At 44.1% G+C, this 17,284-nt stretch overlaps 1 protein-coding gene across 1 annotated transcript in view; it reads right to left on the minus strand.

Moving 5' to 3' along the window:
* ttn.2 (titin, tandem duplicate 2) overlaps nt 1–17,284 on the minus strand; it is a 219,891-nt gene that overhangs the window by 70,515 nt on the left and 132,092 nt on the right. The window contains exons 135-170 of the mRNA XM_059342393.1: nt 17,125–17,272; nt 16,732–17,031; nt 15,652–15,939; nt 15,272–15,568; nt 14,669–14,855; nt 14,462–14,577; nt 14,067–14,366; nt 13,197–13,496; nt 13,005–13,110; nt 12,326–12,522; nt 11,792–12,097; nt 11,550–11,703; nt 10,979–11,103; nt 10,783–10,901; nt 9,781–9,961; nt 8,729–9,031; nt 7,795–8,304; nt 6,906–7,208; nt 6,539–6,695; nt 6,297–6,439; nt 5,983–6,101; nt 5,700–5,877; nt 5,274–5,558; nt 4,896–5,189; nt 4,463–4,762; nt 4,055–4,363; nt 3,735–3,955; nt 3,307–3,621; nt 2,620–2,734; nt 2,135–2,443; nt 1,838–2,019; nt 1,334–1,463; nt 1,082–1,233; nt 811–958; nt 510–730; nt 139–235 (exon numbers count right to left, since the gene is read on the minus strand). Of these exons, the coding sequence (XP_059198376.1) occupies nt 139–235; nt 510–730; nt 811–958; nt 1,082–1,233; nt 1,334–1,463; nt 1,838–2,019; nt 2,135–2,443; nt 2,620–2,734; nt 3,307–3,621; nt 3,735–3,955; nt 4,055–4,363; nt 4,463–4,762; nt 4,896–5,189; nt 5,274–5,558; nt 5,700–5,877; nt 5,983–6,101; nt 6,297–6,439; nt 6,539–6,695; nt 6,906–7,208; nt 7,795–8,304; nt 8,729–9,031; nt 9,781–9,961; nt 10,783–10,901; nt 10,979–11,103; nt 11,550–11,703; nt 11,792–12,097; nt 12,326–12,522; nt 13,005–13,110; nt 13,197–13,496; nt 14,067–14,366; nt 14,462–14,577; nt 14,669–14,855; nt 15,272–15,568; nt 15,652–15,939; nt 16,732–17,031; nt 17,125–17,272 (7,915 nt within the window). The remainder of the gene's footprint in view (nt 1–138; nt 236–509; nt 731–810; nt 959–1,081; nt 1,234–1,333; nt 1,464–1,837; nt 2,020–2,134; nt 2,444–2,619; nt 2,735–3,306; nt 3,622–3,734; nt 3,956–4,054; nt 4,364–4,462; nt 4,763–4,895; nt 5,190–5,273; nt 5,559–5,699; nt 5,878–5,982; nt 6,102–6,296; nt 6,440–6,538; nt 6,696–6,905; nt 7,209–7,794; nt 8,305–8,728; nt 9,032–9,780; nt 9,962–10,782; nt 10,902–10,978; nt 11,104–11,549; nt 11,704–11,791; nt 12,098–12,325; nt 12,523–13,004; nt 13,111–13,196; nt 13,497–14,066; nt 14,367–14,461; nt 14,578–14,668; nt 14,856–15,271; nt 15,569–15,651; nt 15,940–16,731; nt 17,032–17,124; nt 17,273–17,284) is intronic.

Consider the following 17,284-nt stretch of genomic DNA (forward strand, 5'->3'; position numbering starts at 1 on the left):
CTCATCTTTTCTTCAATCCACCACAAACGCATCCCAACAATGCTTTAGAAAGGTGATCAACCAACATCTGAGAGTGAAATGCAATGTCCTAAAAAGCTCCTCCTAATGGGTCTAAATACATTTAATATGTAAACTCACATGTTTGATCCTTGATGACGAGGGGTCCAGCTGTGGCGGAGGGCCGGCTAGGTCCAGCTGCGTTCACTGCTTTTACTCTGAACTCATATTCTCCTCCCTGCAGATCAATGAATCAACAGGGAGTCAAGAGGGGAAACTTTGTTTTCTTTATCACACATTAAATTATTTCAGGAGCACAAATTATAATATCCAAATCAGAAAATTGGAACCCTAACCTTTGGGCCCATTTTGTTTTCACTAAATAATATGATTTATTTCCAAAAACAAAAACCTAAAAACCACAAAGCGACGACTAAATACTGAACATACTAAAGGTAAAAGAATAAAAACAGGTACAACAGGCAAGAGATTGTAAAGCTGGTGGGCCTGACCTCCTTCAGGTCCTCCACCACGAAGCTGAGCTCCTCCACGTCTCTCTTGTTGCACTGCTTCCAGGTCTCCTTCTCCTTGCCACTGGTGTCCCAGCTCAAACGCTCGATGATGTAATGCTTCACAGGAGAGCCTCCATTGTTTTTGGGAGCCTCCCAGCTCAGCGTGACAGTGTTCTTCGTCACCAGGTTGACCTTCACCTTGGTGGGGGGATCGGGGGGGTCTGAGGAGATAGAGGAGCATTAGAAGAACGTTCAAAATAAGGTTCTGGCAGCTTGTGTATCATCTCTGTGGTGTCCTTACAAATGGGGTCTCTGGCCCGGTAGGGGTCAGTGGTGACGGTGAATGGACCGAATCCAAGTCTGTTCTCAGCTCGGACCCTGAAGTGGTAGTCCTGACCTTCCAGCAGGCCCGGCACCACGAAGGCCTGGCTGGCACAGGCTGCATTCACCTGATAACAAATCAACAGATCCATCAGTTACAGTCAAATGTAAAATTAATTGTACTTTAATTGCAATTTGAATAGTATTTTTGGTACACTTGCAAAACAATATGGCCAAACAGCAGTGTTTACCTTTGTCCAGGCCTTGTCATTGAGAGATTTCTTCTCGATAAAGTAGCTCTTGATTCTCTCTCCTCCATCGGTGTCGGGGAGTTTCCAGATCAGCCTCATGGTCGCCCGGGTGATGTCAGTGACCCTCAGCTCCTTTGGAGGTCCGGGGACATCTGCAGTTGGGAGAAAATAACAGTCAGCAATCACCATAACCTGTCACTCCAACATACAGATATTCTTCTACTGAAGTCTGTCCACTAACAACAGACATACCAAGGACAATGACTCTGACGTTGACGTGTTTTTGTCCGGACTTGTTCTTGGCAGTGATGGTGTAGCGTCCAGAGTGGGTCCTCAGACTGACGGGGACAGTCACGATGGAGGTGGTGTCTGTGGACTGAACCTGAATACACAAAAACAGTTTGAAAATTAAACAAAATATATAACATATAACATATCTATTTGATAAAATAATCATCTAGTGATATTCTCAATAGCTTTAAAGAATTCCTCAACCCAGAAAACGTATATTTGGACAACAAAATTGACCAAATGGCTTGGAAGACATATGGGTTCAAATAGATTTTATATGGCAGCCATCTTGGATCCACCATGGGGAAGTGGCTCACTTATGGTGATGGAGACCATGTGGAAAAAATGTTGGTGCTTTTGACCGGCATATCCCCATTGTTCTCAAATCTGGTCCAAAGCTGCCTGGCTATATAAAATACATGTTTTATCAAAAAGAAAAAAGTGTAACAACTGTGGCTGTCTCACCTCGGAGTCCACAGGCAGTGTGTGCAGTTTATTCTTCTTGTGCGACTTGGCTTTGCCGTCGTAGTCCCAAGTGACTTTGGGAGCGGGGCGGCCCTTGATGCTGGCGGGGATCCTGAATGGATCTCCAGCACGGATGCACAGCAGGTCCTCCACAATCATGTCAATTGAGATGGCTGGAACAACTGTTGAGTACAATACATCGGTGAAATACAAAGAGACGAACATAGATAAAAACCTTTGGATAATGATGAACGTTATCATCTAAATATTTCAGTGAGACTTTAAAGGAGGACATACGCTGAACATCTTCAATCAAAACCTCGCTGGTGCGGGGGCTGGGGTCAGACTCGCCAATGTCGTTGACAGCGATAATCCTAAAGCGGAATCGCTTCAGCTCGCGGAGGCTGGGCACAGTGAACTCAGTGGTGGTGCAGAGGGAGTCTTTGTCGTTCACCCTCAGCCACGTTGATGAGCCCTCATCCTGGACCTCAATTATGTAGCCTGTGATGGGGCTTCCTCCGTCCCTCTCTGGTGGCACCCAGGTCAGTGTCACATTGTGCTTTGTCTTATCAGCCACCACTGGAGCGGCAGGCATACTCGGAGGAGCTGTAGAGGAGAGCAGCAGTTTGTTATCATGGTGAAAATTAAATTCATCATCTTCCAAAAAGCAGAGGAACCAGTCTGTTAGATTACTGATCTGGTCAAGGACTATCATTATCAATCTTACTTATTAAATTTTAGTATCCAATGCTTTCAAATAAAATCTGATGATTTTTACTCACTAAGTGGATCGACGGCAAAGGCGGAGTCGGAAGGTCCACTGAAGGGTCCCATTCCTGCAGAATTGACAGCAGCAACTCTGAACTCGTACTCAGTTCCTTCGAACAGACGAGGCACCTAAGAGACACAGAAAGACGAGTGGATGCAACAAACTCCAGAGGCTTGTATACCTTCCTAAAAGACTGTGATCCTCTTTCTAATTCTAATTATTTTGAAAATATAGAAAATATTAAGAAACCATTACGTTTCCAATTATTTGGGTTGTTCCTCAGGGTTCCATTTTGGGCCATTTCTGTTCTCAATATTCATGTGACAATAAATAATGTGCTTTATTTAAATGCCTTTTTAAGAACAAAACTTTGTGACGATACTGAAGGAAAAATAATAAAAAGAGACCAATTCATTAGAAAATATACAACAATAAAGCAGGTCAAACAGAGAAAAAAGTTTGAAGTCATTGATGAAGCACCCTAAAGGTTTTTGATGGACCATTTGAAAGGTCTGTAATGGAGCTTTTCAAAGGTTTGTGATGAATATCCTTGTGGTCTCCAATGAGCCTACCTCTAGGTCTGCACCAAGGCATCCTGAATCTCTGAGAAAAATCCCACCCTACCCTTGTCATGTGATACGTTTCCTTAAGCAGTGAACCCAGAGCTCAGAAACACAGATACATAGCCCCGGCAGCTCACCTGGTACTCCCAGCCTTTTGTGCCCCTCTTGGTAACTGGCGTCTTGTTGACTTTGGCCCAGTAGTCTGTGCCCTTCTCCCTCTTCTCCAGCCAGTAGCCGGTAATCATAGTGCCGCCGGTGTCTCTGGGAGGCTCCCAGGTTAGGGTCATGGAGGTCTTGGAGTATTCTGCGATCTTTGGTTTCTCTGGTGCACCAGGAAGGCCTAATGGGTCGATGATCTGGACTTCCTCTGTTGTGATGGGGTCAGATATACCGTAGCGATTCTCAGCCTTGACCCTGAACTTGTAGAATTTGTTGGTGTCAAGGTTCCACACCTACAGGAGATGGAGGTGGTGTTCCCGTTGGAGTCAAATAAGGCATGAAAAGCTATTGATAACACCTTTGTATTATTTGTATTATTCTTATTATTATTATGATCAGGACATACCCCAAATTTCCTGTCAACAACAGTGTTGGACACCACCTCCCACTGTGGTTCAGCTGGAGCTTCCTGTCCCTCTTCTGGTTCCACTGGCGTCATGTCCAGCTTCTCAACAATGTAGTTAGTCAGCTCACTGCCACCGTTGTCCAGTGGTGCATCCCAGCGGAGGTAGCAACACTCCGCTTTGACGTTGGTAATTTGCAAATTCCTGGGTGGAACTGGGCGATCTGAGAGGAGAGAAAAATAAAGTTAGGACAAACTGTTGTATATTTTAGAAACAAATCTATTTCTGCCTCTAATTGAGTCAGTGGCGTGTTTCAACTCACCCAGCACCATGACAAAGACAGTGTGCTTGGCTGAGCCCATGTTGTTAGAGGCAGTCACGGTGAAGCTGCCGCGGTCCCTCCTGTTGGCTGCTGGGATAGACAACTTAGTCTTTGCGTTCAACCTGTCGATCGTTTCAGTCTCCAACACCAGAGCCTCAGTGGACTTCTCAATCACCACATCATCCTTGGACCACTCAATGGTAGGGATGGGGAGACCCACAACATCAGCGGGAATGTCAATGGGCTCACCCTTCCTCACAGTAAGAGTGTCGCCCTTGAATGTTGTTCGCATGTGGACCTCGGGAGCCACTGAGAAGGACAGGACAGCAGCAAAATAGGTATAGGTACACAAGGAAAATAGATTCAAATATGAAAGTAAGGTTAAGCCATTCAAACATTCAATCTTACCTTCATCATCTTGGATGACCACAGTCAACGGGATAGATGGCTCACTCTCTCCCATGAGGTTGACACACTTGATCCTGAACTCGTACATCCACGCGTCCTCCAGGCCCAGCACAGTCATGGTCATGTCTGGGCAGATCTCCGTGTTGCAGGGCTCGTAGGCCTGCTGGTCCTGCCTCTTCTTCTCAACAAAGTAGCCGAGGACAGGGCTGCCGCCATCATTACGAGGCTGCTTCCAGGTCAGTGTAAGGGAGTCCTTGGTGCGCTCAGTGTAGTGGAACTTCTCTGGGTATGATGGGGGTCCTGCATAACCAGCAAAGCAAATATTTGTTTTCGGTACAAATCCATCTTTTAATCAAGAGGTCTTGGTAGGGCCACAAAATGAAAAAAATAGGCATTCATTTCTGAATCAAAATCAAGTGATTCTGGGACTCACCCTGTGGGTCAATAGCCTTGATGGGTCCCAGTTCCATAGGCGGGCCCAAGCCATACTTGTTTTTGGCGATGACACGGAACATGTACTCTTGTTCCTCCACGATGCCCGTGCACTCGCACTTGGATGAGGTGGTTTCAACGGGCTGCCTCCATGTGTGTCCTTTGACATCTCTTCGCTCCACGAGGAAGCCGGTCAGATCACTGCCTCCATCGTCCACCGGGTCATCCCAGTTCAGGAAGATCATCTTGCGAGTGACGACAACGGGCTTCAGGTCCGTGACTAGTCCGGGGACATCTGAAGATAATGAAAAAATCAATTAATTGCAAGTTAACCATGTAGTTTTAGAGTCCTGCCCTGCCTTCCTTGGCTTCCACTCACCCACGACCTCCACTCTGGCTGAAGCATTCTTGATACCGCTGGGGTTGCAAGCAGAGATTGTGTATTTTCCGGCGTCCTTCCTCTGGCAGTTGTGGATTTGAACGACACTGTCGTTGCCCTCAGTGAGGATCTCCACGCGGTCTTTGTCAGGTTTGCCGTCATCCTTGGTCCAAGAGATGGACGGGTAAGGTTTACCTGTGACTGTTGCAGGAACACGGAGCGTCTCTCCGGCCCTGACGATCAAGCCGCTCTTGATGACCATGTCCATTTCAATCAGCGGCATCTCTGTGCAGGAAAAAATAGGAATCAAGCAAATACCAGAAAAGCTTAAAGATTTCCATCAACACTGAATTAGACAACATTTGACCTAATTGAATCCCAATTTTAGTCTCCTTATTTTTTGCCCGGTCTTTGGTTTCGCCTGACCTGCAGGATTCCTGACGAACACGGATTCTGTGAATCCTGGCGTTCCCTCTCCAGCAGCGTTGCAGGCGATGACTCTGACCATGTACTTGGCTCCCTCACGGACTCCATAGACCGTGAAGGCCCGGGTCTTCCATAGACGCTCTGTGGACCTGGACCAGTCCTTGGAACCAGCCATGGCCTGAAGAACACCACAGAACAAATTTAAGCTTATGGTTTTGAGTTAAAAAAAAGTCTGATGTTAGTAAAGCTGAAAAGGTAATCTGAGGTGACTTGATGATCTGACCTTATCCACGTGGTATCCCGTAATCTCTCCTCCACCGTTGTCTGCCGGTGGGTCCCACTCTACCTCGATGGAGTGGTCGGTGGTCGTTGCCACGCGGGCAACTGGAGGTCCAGGAGGTACTACAGGTTCAAGAACAAACCCAGGTGGGACATGTTACCTCTGAGACTAATATATGTCCATGGACAGAAGTATTCTGTTCATGATTCTAGAGTTATATTCTGACAAAAATGGATGACCAATTAAAACTACTAAACATTATGTTATGTTACTTAAACGCTGATCAAAGGACACAAGGTTTAGAACTGTTTACGTACGGATTGGAGCATGGGTTGTCGTGGGTTCGGAGGGTGGGCTGAACTTTCCAATGCCGGCCTGGTTTTCAGCCGCAACCCTGAAGATGTAAGTCAGTCCGTCCTGGAGACCATCAACATTCAGCTCAGTGTTGCAGACGATGTCCCTAAAGACCAGGAAAGAAGGGAACTGTCAGAAAACCAGGAATGTGTTTTGATATTTCCCCCACACAAAGAGGAACAAGGTTGTCATTGCGTCTTCTTACCTGTTGGCACGTGACCAACGTGAGCTGTTGATCTCGCGGCGCTCCACCCAGTATCCCAAAATGGGGCTGCCGTTGTCGTTCGGCTGGTTCCAGGTAACCAGCATGCTGGTGGCTGTAATGTCGTCAACCTGTGGCTTTTCAGGAGCCTCGGGAGGTTCTAAGGAGGACAAAGGGATGGACAGCATAAAACAAGAGCAAGACTCAAAGAAAATAGACAATCCAATTAATTAATTATTTTAATGTTTTGCTTTTATCACATTACAAAGAATGACTGGACTTTAAATACTAGAAAAACATAATCATTACTACTGTCTGTATGTGTACGATTTCACTTATTAAGGAATCTAAGCGACATAGAACGCCATACCGAAGGGATTCTTGGCGATGAGTGGTTTAGAGATGCAGTATGGACCGGCGCCAAACTTGTTCTCGGCCACGACCCTGAACAGGTACTCCTTCTTCTCCAGGAGTTTGGGCACCAGGTAGCGGCATCCTCTCAGCGTGGAGGTGACACAGCTCCAGCCAATCTCCAGCTTGGAGTTGTCCTTCTTCTCCAGAGTGTAGTTCAGGATCTCACTGCCGCCGTCGTCCAGAGGAGGATCCCACTTGCAAATCACAGAGCTCTTCCTCACTTCCTCAAATTTAAAGTGAATAGGTGGCCCGGGAGTATCTGTGGACAGACAAAAGCATCATGTTTTTACTCATGAAATATCTAAAGCTGCACTGTTTTTTACCCTCAGAGGGGATTTTGACCAAAATATAAAGACGGCACAAAAATGTTTTATTGTAAATTGTCTATTAAAAAGAAAGGAGCAGGTTCTCCTGAATCATATGATGCAAAACACTTGAAACTGACTGAAAGAATTAACTTAAGACAAAAATATTAATATTAATATTCATTTTATAATGTAAAGATAGATTGTTTGTCTTCATAGACTTAAGAGAGCTGTTAGGTTAACTTTATAACAATTAATATTTGATAAAACAAATGCATTATCTAGTTATTCGCTATGTGTACAGCTGATAGCTTAATACATAGATTAATTAGTAAAAATTGTCAAAAAAAAACAAAAAACTGTACACCTATAAATATTACAGTGGAGACTATAGTGAGATATAATATAATGGAGTAGATTTTTTATTTTTATAAATCACTAACATTATATGTCCATAACCTATGTGGACAGAGGGTAAACAAATAAATAAATTATTATTGTTTTTATTTGATTAATTAATAAATTAATTAAGAGTCGCACCGAGCACGTTGACCTCGCAGGTGGCAGAGGCGGTGCCGTGGTCGTTCTCCACCTTCACCATGTAGACGCCGTGGTCAGTGCGGTACGAGTCCCTGACGACGATGGAGGACGTGCCCCTGCGGCTGTTGTTAATGTTCAGACGTTCATTTATCGTCGGGTAGTCTGTCTCCTCCACCTCCTCCACCTCAGGCGCTGGTGCCTCCTCCTCCTTCTTTTCCTCCTTCTTCTCCTCCTTCTTCTCCTCTCCTTCCTTCACCTCGCCCTCCTTCACCTCGCCCTCCTCTTTCTTCACCTCCTCCACCTTCTCCTCTTCCTTCTTTTCCACCTTCTTCTTCAGGGGTTTCTCGGGCCTCTTGCGCAGCGCCTCTGGCCGGATCTTCTGGTTGTTCCAGTACCAGGTGATTTCAGGATACGGCGAGCCTGATATGTTGGCGTCCAGGCAGATCTCGAGGCCTCGCTTCACGCTGAGACCGGACTGCAGGCTGCCGCTCAGGAAAACCTTCGGAGCATCTGAGGGAGACGGAAGTCAAGTTAACAAAAGTTCAGCTGCAGAATGATGAAAACCATTTGACTGTAGATCGTCGGTCATTTACTGAGCCACAGAAAATAAAATCTGAATTTACCTCAAGCAGACAGTTAGCTTAGCTTAGCATAGTGACTGAAAACAGATGGAACAGTTAGCCTGGCTCTGTCCAAAAGGAAGAAAAGCCACCTATCAAGTCACTAAATTTTGCTTAGTAGCTGCTACCATATCCAATAAATGGATATTTTGACAAACTAATGGATTTATTTGGGAAATTAATGAGGTTTTTTTGTAAAATAATGGACATTTTTTGTATTTTGTTTATGATGGTAAAATGTTTGGATCTGTAATCTCTAAATGACAACCTAGACACACTACTAAATTCCCATGTTCTGAGGTCGTCGTCCTTACTGGTGGCGTCTGAGGCCTTGACGAACGGCGTGCCGCGTGACGGTTCGCTGATCCCTGCGGCGTTCTCGCATTTGACTCTAAAGGTGTAGTTCTTGCCCTCCGTCAGCCCTCTGACGGTGTAGGACAGGACGGGCACCAGGAAGTCGTTGCAGCGCTCCCACTTGTCCTCGCCCTTCTGCTGCTTCTCCAGGATGTAGCCCATGATCTTGGCGCCACCGTCGTACATCGGGGGCTTCCAGGTCAGCGTGATGGTGCTGGATGTGGGGTTGTGGGTCTCCACGTCCACCGGAGGATCAGGAGCGTCTAGGACAAGAGACGAGTTCAGTCACATTTCTCTTGGACATAAAGAGTTTTTCCCTCAACAGATGAATGAATTATTCTGTTGAAGCCAAGTAAAGTTAAACAGTAACCCCCCCCCCAAAAAAAAAATAAAAAAATGTTTATATATATATATGTAAAACAAATCCTAAAGCTCTACTGCAAAAAATGTTTTAATTATGAATTCTTCAAGTTCGGCCCAAAAACTTAATTTAACATTGTTTGTGGTTCTTCATCCTGTGATTCTGAGTCTCAACAACTGATTATTTATCACTGGATTCTGCTGAAATTTATACTGAACATCAAAAGAAATTAAATAATTGCTGCTAAACATTTTACAGGCATCAAAATATAAATATCATATTTTATATTTATCATAAATAAACTTAGAGTCAAAAATGAATATCTTCACTAATTAACCTAATCTAATCTAGAAATGAACCAGTGCTGTTTTAAACAAATGTAAATAAATTAAATGTGAATAATAATAAGACTAGACTACATTAATACTAGACTGAGTCAACATTTGGTTGATGGTTGTGATTCATTCAGCAACAGTTATTTACATGATTACATAAATGATCCTCATAGTTTTTTCAACTTCAATTTCAACTCAATCCAGTGATAAATAGGAAAAGGAATAAAACATTTTATTTAAATTTAGGCAAGTCTTTTGGACTTTTAATCATCTTAACATTGTCAAAAAGGCCCTTAAAAGCAGCAGAGGTTCTTACGTTTCTGGTCCTCAGCGATGACCGGGTTGCGGAGCTCGATGAACTCTCCTCCTCCGATCTTGTTGACGGCCTGGACTCTGAAGTAGTACTCTCCGTGGGGGATCAGGTCTTTGACATTCCAGCAAACTTTGTTCTCTCCAGACATCATGTTGACGTACGTCCTCCTGCCAGCCTCACGCCGCTGCACACGCGAGCGAACAAACAAACAAACAAACAAACATCAGTCTGAATACTTCAGACTAGGACGTCAGATTTTATGGCAAACTAATGGATTTATTTGACAAATTAATGGATTTATTTGACAAAGAAATTAATTATGTGACAAATTAATGGATTAATTTGGGAAACTAATCGATTTATTTGACAAACAAATATTTTTTTGGCAAACTAATGGATTTATTCGACAAATGAATGGATTTATTTGGGAAACAAATTGATTTATTTGGCAAGTTATTTATTTCTTTGGGAAACAAATGGATTTACCAGGCAAATTAATTGATTTATTTGGCAAATTAATGGATTTATTAGGCAAATTAATTTATTTTTTTGACAAATTAATGGATTTATTTTGCAAATGAATGGATTTATTTGGGAACTAAATGGATTAATTTGAGAAATGAATGGATTCATTTGACAAATTAATGGATTTTTTTGGACAAATTAATGGATTCAATTGACAAATTAATGGATTCAATTGACAAATTAATAGATTTATTTGACAAATTAATGGATTTATTTGAGGAAATTAATGGATTTATTTGGGAAACAAATTAATTTATTAGGCAAATTAATTGATTTATTTGGCAAATGAATGAGTTTATTTGGCAATTTATTTATTTTTTTACAAATTAATGGATTTATTTGGCAAATTATTGGATTTATTTTGGAAACAAATGGATTTATTGAAAAAATTAATTAATTTTTGGGGGAAATGAATGGATTCAATTGACAAATTACTGGATTTTTTGGGAAACTAATGGGTTTATTTGATAGCTCTCTGACCTGCATGACGTAGTGAATGATGGGGCTGCCGCCGTCGTAGTCTGGAGGATCCCAGGACACTTTGCAGGAGCTCTTTGTGATCTCAGAGGCCACGATCTCCTTACAGGGACCGGGCAGACCTGAGGACAGAAACATGTGTTAGTGGTTACCGTGGAGACCATTGTCCCTGGATGATGTGAAGGCTGTGATGGAGTACCGATGACTTTGACGTTGATGGTGGCGCTGGCGGCGCCCAGTTTGTTCTCCAGAGTCACTTTGTAGGTTCCTGCATCAGCGTGCACGCTGCTGTCCACCTCCAGGTGACAGGAAGTGTACTCCTTCCTGCTGACACAAACAATCCATCAGACAACAGCAAATAACAGCCCATTAATCCTGATGACACTGGATCCACTAATCAATTATTTATATATTTTATTTACTATATTTATTATATTTACATTAATTTTCTTTTTCCATTTATATTTTTTATTGCTTGTTGTATTTGGAAATTAACTTGTCTATGCATTTATATTCATGATATACACATTTACTATATTTTCTTACTTCTTCCTGTAATTAGTTAATAACTTTATTAAATTTTTATTGTATTTATTATAGCATATCTTATTCACATTAATATTTTTTTTCTTGAATGGATAATATATATATATATATGTATAACTTGCATTTATAGTTTTTTTAATTGATTTAATGTCTGACATGTTGAATATTAGCTGATTCTTGGTCTTTGGAGGACAATATTTATTCTAGATGAAAAACAAATTGACCTGAACATGAGACGCTCATCTGCCTTCAGCTCCTTGCCGTCCTTGTGCCAGGTGATTCTGGGTGATGGAACGGCTCTGAAGGGAACTGGGATGTGCATCTTCTCTGTTTCCACAACAACCAGGTCCAGAGTTGAGAACTCCAGCGTTGGGTTGCCTGGAAACACAGAAAAACGTAAAACGTGTGTTTGCTGGATAATTTGCAGGAAACATAACCCTCGTTGAAGCCCGGTGGATGCTCTTACAGTCGGACTCTTTGGCAAAGACGTTCTCGGAGATGTCGGAGGGCTCGCTGACTCCGACAGAGTTGATGGCCCTGACTCTCATGATGTACTCCTTCTCAGGGACCACGCCCTCCTCGATGCGGTACTTGAGCTCCTTTACGGGACGGGAGTTGACCCTCATCCACTTCTCTGTCCCGGCTTCGCACATCTCGATGTGGTAGCCAGTGATGTTGCAGCCGCCGTCTCTCTGCGGAGGCTTCCAGGCGATGGACAGGAAGTCCCGGCTGGCTCCGGTCACATGCAGCTCGATGGGCGGCGATGGGACGCCTGCAGGGGACAGATGGAAGATTTAGACTCTTTCTTTTCTTTTCATGCCATGACTCTTTACTGGACTTCAACTTTCAGCCTCTATCAGAAAAGATCCACTACGACTTGTTTACTCTCGAACAAGAATACAACTGAGTTGACCTCGGAACATTAACTAAAAATTGTACATTTTGCATCTGTTCATATATTGGCATACAGAAACAGACTCAAGTTATATTATAAGCTCACCTGTTGGATCCTCGATGGTGAGGATCTCGGTGGGCTCGCTCGGATGACCGACGCCGGCCTCGTTCTCGGCGCAGACCTGGAACTGAACCTCCGTTCCCTCGATGACGTCGGTCACTCTGTACTTACAGTCCGGACCTGAAGTCTTCCCGCACTTCACCCAGCGGGTTCCAAGTTTCTCCTTCTTCTCAAGGCTATACCTGGAGAACGAAGTCAGCAGAAGGTCAACACACCTGCACTGCTGCACCCTCACATACTTTCCCCAGATTATACTTCATCTCTTCGTAGTGTTATTTTACCTCCTTCCTCATGACATCATTGCAACGAACAGATTCATAAAATCTCGCTAGTGTCCGTTAGTTGAAGAGGGTATTTGAAATAAATAATGTTGGTATGAAAAGTGCTACAAAAAATGAGCTGGCTGGTCATTTATCTCAGGGATGTATCTCAGATTTGGTTAAAATACTGTTAGCAGCAAGTGAAAGAGCTCACATGAGGCTTTGGGAGAAGATAGTGCCTCCTCCACAGGACCAAAGGAGAGTAAATGTTGAGAAAATATGTTCTAATAGCAAAACTTTTTAAGACTACAGAAAACTACGACATGTTTATCCTTTATCAGCATGATGTGAAAGACTTTAAACGTCTTGCCAATAAAGATTTAGATGACAAACAGAAAACGTACTTGAGGATGGGTCTGCCACCATCGTTTTTAGGCTCCTCCCACTGCAAGTCGACGTATCTCTTTGTCACAGCGTTCACAGTGAGGGCGTACGGCGGCCCAGGAGTAGCTGCAGCGTAAACAAATCTTATTATTCTTGCACTCCTGATTAAAACGTTTCATCTACATGTGACATAACACTGCTCTGTGACTTACTGAAAGTGTCTTTGGCGAGCACAGAGTCCTCCAGCTCACAGAACGGTCCAACACCAACAGCGTTCTCTGCAGCGACGCGGAACACGTAGAGTGACCCTTCATTAAGCGGCGTCACAGTGTACTTTAGCTCCTTGACTGTGGTGTCGACGGCCTGCCAGCCTTTACGTTTGGCGTCGCGCTTCTCCACGACGTAGTTGGTGATTTTCGAGCCTCCGTCGCGCTCGGGGGCTGTCCATTTCAGGTCGGCGCTGTTCCTGCTGATGTTGATGACCTCCAGCCAGCGTGGAGCCGAGGGCGGGTCTGTTAAAACACAGATTTATTTAATGTCAGAGCTCAAAGATTTACTGTCATGTGAAACAACTTAATCTGCTTCATTATTTTCTGTTAAACAGCAGCCTGCATGCACGTCTTGGAAAAACTATTGAAGAAAGTTCAGCGTGGGAAATGTCGAAAATTTGCACAATTAAAATTTAAAATTTGGGGGAAAATACACATAAAAATACTAAAAAAAACTAGGTCCTTATACTAGGGTAGAAGTTTATGCCAAATAAATTGATTTATCTGAAAATTAATGGGATATGGCTTATGATTTTATCCGCATATGACATGGTAATTACTTTTTAATTTAATTCCTGTTAAATCCTTTACATTCCCGATAAATTCCTGTTAAAATATATGTACATTTTCCACCTCTTAATATTTCCCTGTAAGTTTTCAACCCTAGTTGTATTTTTTTTAGATGATGAGTCTGTTCTATAGCATCATATGTTAAGTTTGACTATTTGTTTGATGCGTCTCGTCGACAGTTTAAACATTATAATTTAACATTTGAAAGCATCAGTTTGATCAAGTATCAGGTGTGTTTCTTACTGAGTCTCTCTTTGCAGAGCACGGGGTCGCTGGGCTCGCTGGGCTCGCTCTCTCCGGCCACGTTAACGGCTCGCACCCTGAACGAGTACTCCTGTTTCTCCATCAGACCCTTCAGGAAGTGCTCCAGGATGTTGATGTTCTCTGCCACACGGATCCAGTCCGTCGTACCGCTCTTCAGCATCTCAATGACGTAGCCATCGATCTTTGCTCCGCCGTCGTGCTCTGGTTTGGTCCACATCAAGAAGCAGGACGTCTTAGCCACGTCCTTCACCGTGGGTTTACCAGGAGCCCATGGAGGATCTGGAAGAGTTAGACCACCATGCTTTAAAATGCTCAGAAATGTTTTTCAATGTTCATACACTTTAACTATAAAGGCAAGGTAAATGTTTCTGTACCAATAGGATCCTTGACGAGGATCGGGTCTGTCTCCTTGCTGGGTTTTCCAGTTCCGGCCAGATTCTCAGCCAGGACTCTGAACTTGTACTTCTTCCTGGTGGGAAGACCTTTGACTCTGCAGAGGAAAAACACATTGCATCAACACGAGGGAATCTAACAAAGAAGCACAGTGTGAAACTGTCGGACAGGAGAACAGGCGGACTCACCTGTAGTTTGTGTCTTTGATGGGCAGCTTGTTGCATCTGATCCACTTGTCGTGGTCGGGTTCGTATCTCTCCACCCAGTATCCTGTGATGGGGCTACCTCCATCCTCATCTGGCTCGTACCAGGCTAGGGTCAGAGAGTCCTTGGCAATGTCTGAACCCTCCAGCTTGTAAGGAGCTCCAGGAGTGTCTGAGGACAAGACGAGAGGAACGGAGTGAATGTCGGAAATATTATAGCATTCTTTCTGATGACCAGCAGGGGGCGACTCCACCAGCTGCACTGGATGCTCGGGAAAGACAACCATTTCTGATTGGTTCAGGTCCTGTCCCAAATGTCCTGTCCAAATAAGATCTATCGAAGAGGTGTCTGTCAATATTTTACGGACGGAAATGTTTCTTGCAAGCCAAATTTTGCATCCCAATTAATACCCTCTCATCCAAATGTGTTCACTTCTGGCTGTAAAATACCAAAACGGCTTCAATATAGGAACCTCAAGGTGACTACAGACACTTTATTTTTACAGTCAATGTTCTGAACTGAGTCATTAAAAAAAAGTCTGAACAGATCACAAATAGACCAAAGCTTTGTAGAAATAAAAGAAGTACCGAAGGGGTATCTGGCGATGATGGACGGGTGCTCAGCCGGCGGGCCGATACCAAACTGGTTCTCTGCGAAGACTCTGAAGATGTACTCCTTGAACTTGACCAGGCCAACAGCTTTGTAGGTGGTCAGTTTCACGGTGGAGGACAGGCGGTGCCAGATCTCGCTCTCGGCGCCGCGCCGCTCAACGATGTAGTTGGTGACCTTGGAGCCGCCGTCATCGCGTGGAGGATTCCAGGCCAGGAAGCAGGTCTCATTGGTGATCTCAGAGATGTCGAAGGCAGCCGGAGCACCAGGTTTATCTGTGTGAGGAGGGTTTGATTGAATTCAACAGAATCTGAGAGAGTGAAAACATCTTTTACTCTCCGTTGTTGGCGGTTCTTACCAAGGATGTTGACGTCGACGGTGGCGGTGGCACGGCCGCTGCTGTTGGTGGCCTCGATGATGTAGGTGGAGCTGTCGTCTCTCTTGGTCTTGGCGACGGTGACGGTGGAGTGTCCTGGGATGGTGTCGATGGACACCCTGTCGTCAGGTTTGAGGACTAGGTCGGCCTTGGTCCATTTCACCTTGGGCTCGGGTTTACCCGTCACCTCGGCAGAGAGTTCAATCTTGCTGCCGGCCTTGGCGGTCAGACCGGCCAGCAGCTTGGCGTCCAACTGGATCTCTGGAGCCACTGCAAGGTAAATAAAGATGAGGTCAGTTAAGAGAATAATTAACAGGGAGATTGGTAAAAAAGGAACTACTGGTTTTCTTCTTTCTGAGTGTTTGTGGGTTGCCAATTCGACCGACTACTCAAGCACAAAAAGTGGCAATCACTGACCTTGAGTTGGCAGAATAACAATCAAGTTTGTTTTTTCACAGTTAGGTTTGACTTGGCTAAGAGTTTTTAATTACTCTTTTTCCCCCCTTCTTTGCTCTGATGGACTTGTGTTCTAAAAATGTTTTCTAAATTCTAAATTCTAAAACTCTAAATTCTAAATTCTAAACTTTTCTAAATTTTCTCAAATTCCTATTTTCAGAAGCAACAATCAAAAACAAGCCAAATTTTAACAAACAGCTAAAAATACAGAAACACTGAATATTCTTATACATGAACAGACCATCAACATACAGGCAAGAACATGATGAATTATTTTAGAGAAAATCATCAGTTTTGCTTCTTGGTCATTAAACAAGAAACATCTAAAAGCTGACAAATTTCCACTTGCTGCTATATTGTTCTTGATTCTGCCTGATGGCTGCAATCTGGAGGTAAATTTGCTGTTTTTTTTGCTTCTGTTTTGTGTTTCTTACGAACCCTTCCACTTCAAGAGAATTTGGACTTAGCTCAAATATAATATATATATTTTCGAGATGAAGAAAAACATCCTTCCGAAAAGGTTTTAAATCATAATTACTATTCCTTTTCACCCTACCATACCTTCTGAACGTGATTAAAGCAAAGAGTAAAAGTATTTCTTGGTACCTTTAGGATCGACAGCCTGGATCTCGTCGGTGGCCTTGCAGGGGCGGCTGGCACCGAGTCGGTTCAGGGCTCGGACTCTGTAAGCGTACCACTGGCCCTCGATCAGACCGGTCACCTGGCACTTCAGCTCAGGCACCATGTCCCCGCAGGGCTCCCACTTATCGGCTCCTCTCTGGCAGCGCTCCACGTTGTAGCCTCGGAGGCTGCTGCCGCCGTCGTACCTGGGCGGCTCCCAGGTCAGGAAGATGCCGCTGGCAGACTTGTCTCTCCATCTCAGGTTCTCTGGAGGGTCGGGGATGGCTGCAGAGAAGCGAGACAGAGGGGTTAGAGGGGTTAACTGGGGGGCCAAGACACCAAACAGACCATAAACTAGTACTTCTTAATTTGACTCACTGGCAGGAGAGGAGACGTTGACGGGCTCGTCGATGTACGCCGGCTCTCCGGGTCCACACTTGTTACAGGCGGTGACTCTGAACAGATACTCCTTTCCTTCAACCACGTCTGTGACTGTGAACTCCTGATCCTGGATACCTGTGATCACCTGAGAGAGAGA

The sequence above is a fragment of the Centropristis striata genome, chromosome 10, assembly GCF_030273125.1.
Source record: "Centropristis striata isolate RG_2023a ecotype Rhode Island chromosome 10, C.striata_1.0, whole genome shotgun sequence".
Lineage (NCBI taxonomy): Eukaryota > Metazoa > Chordata > Actinopteri > Perciformes > Serranidae > Centropristis > Centropristis striata.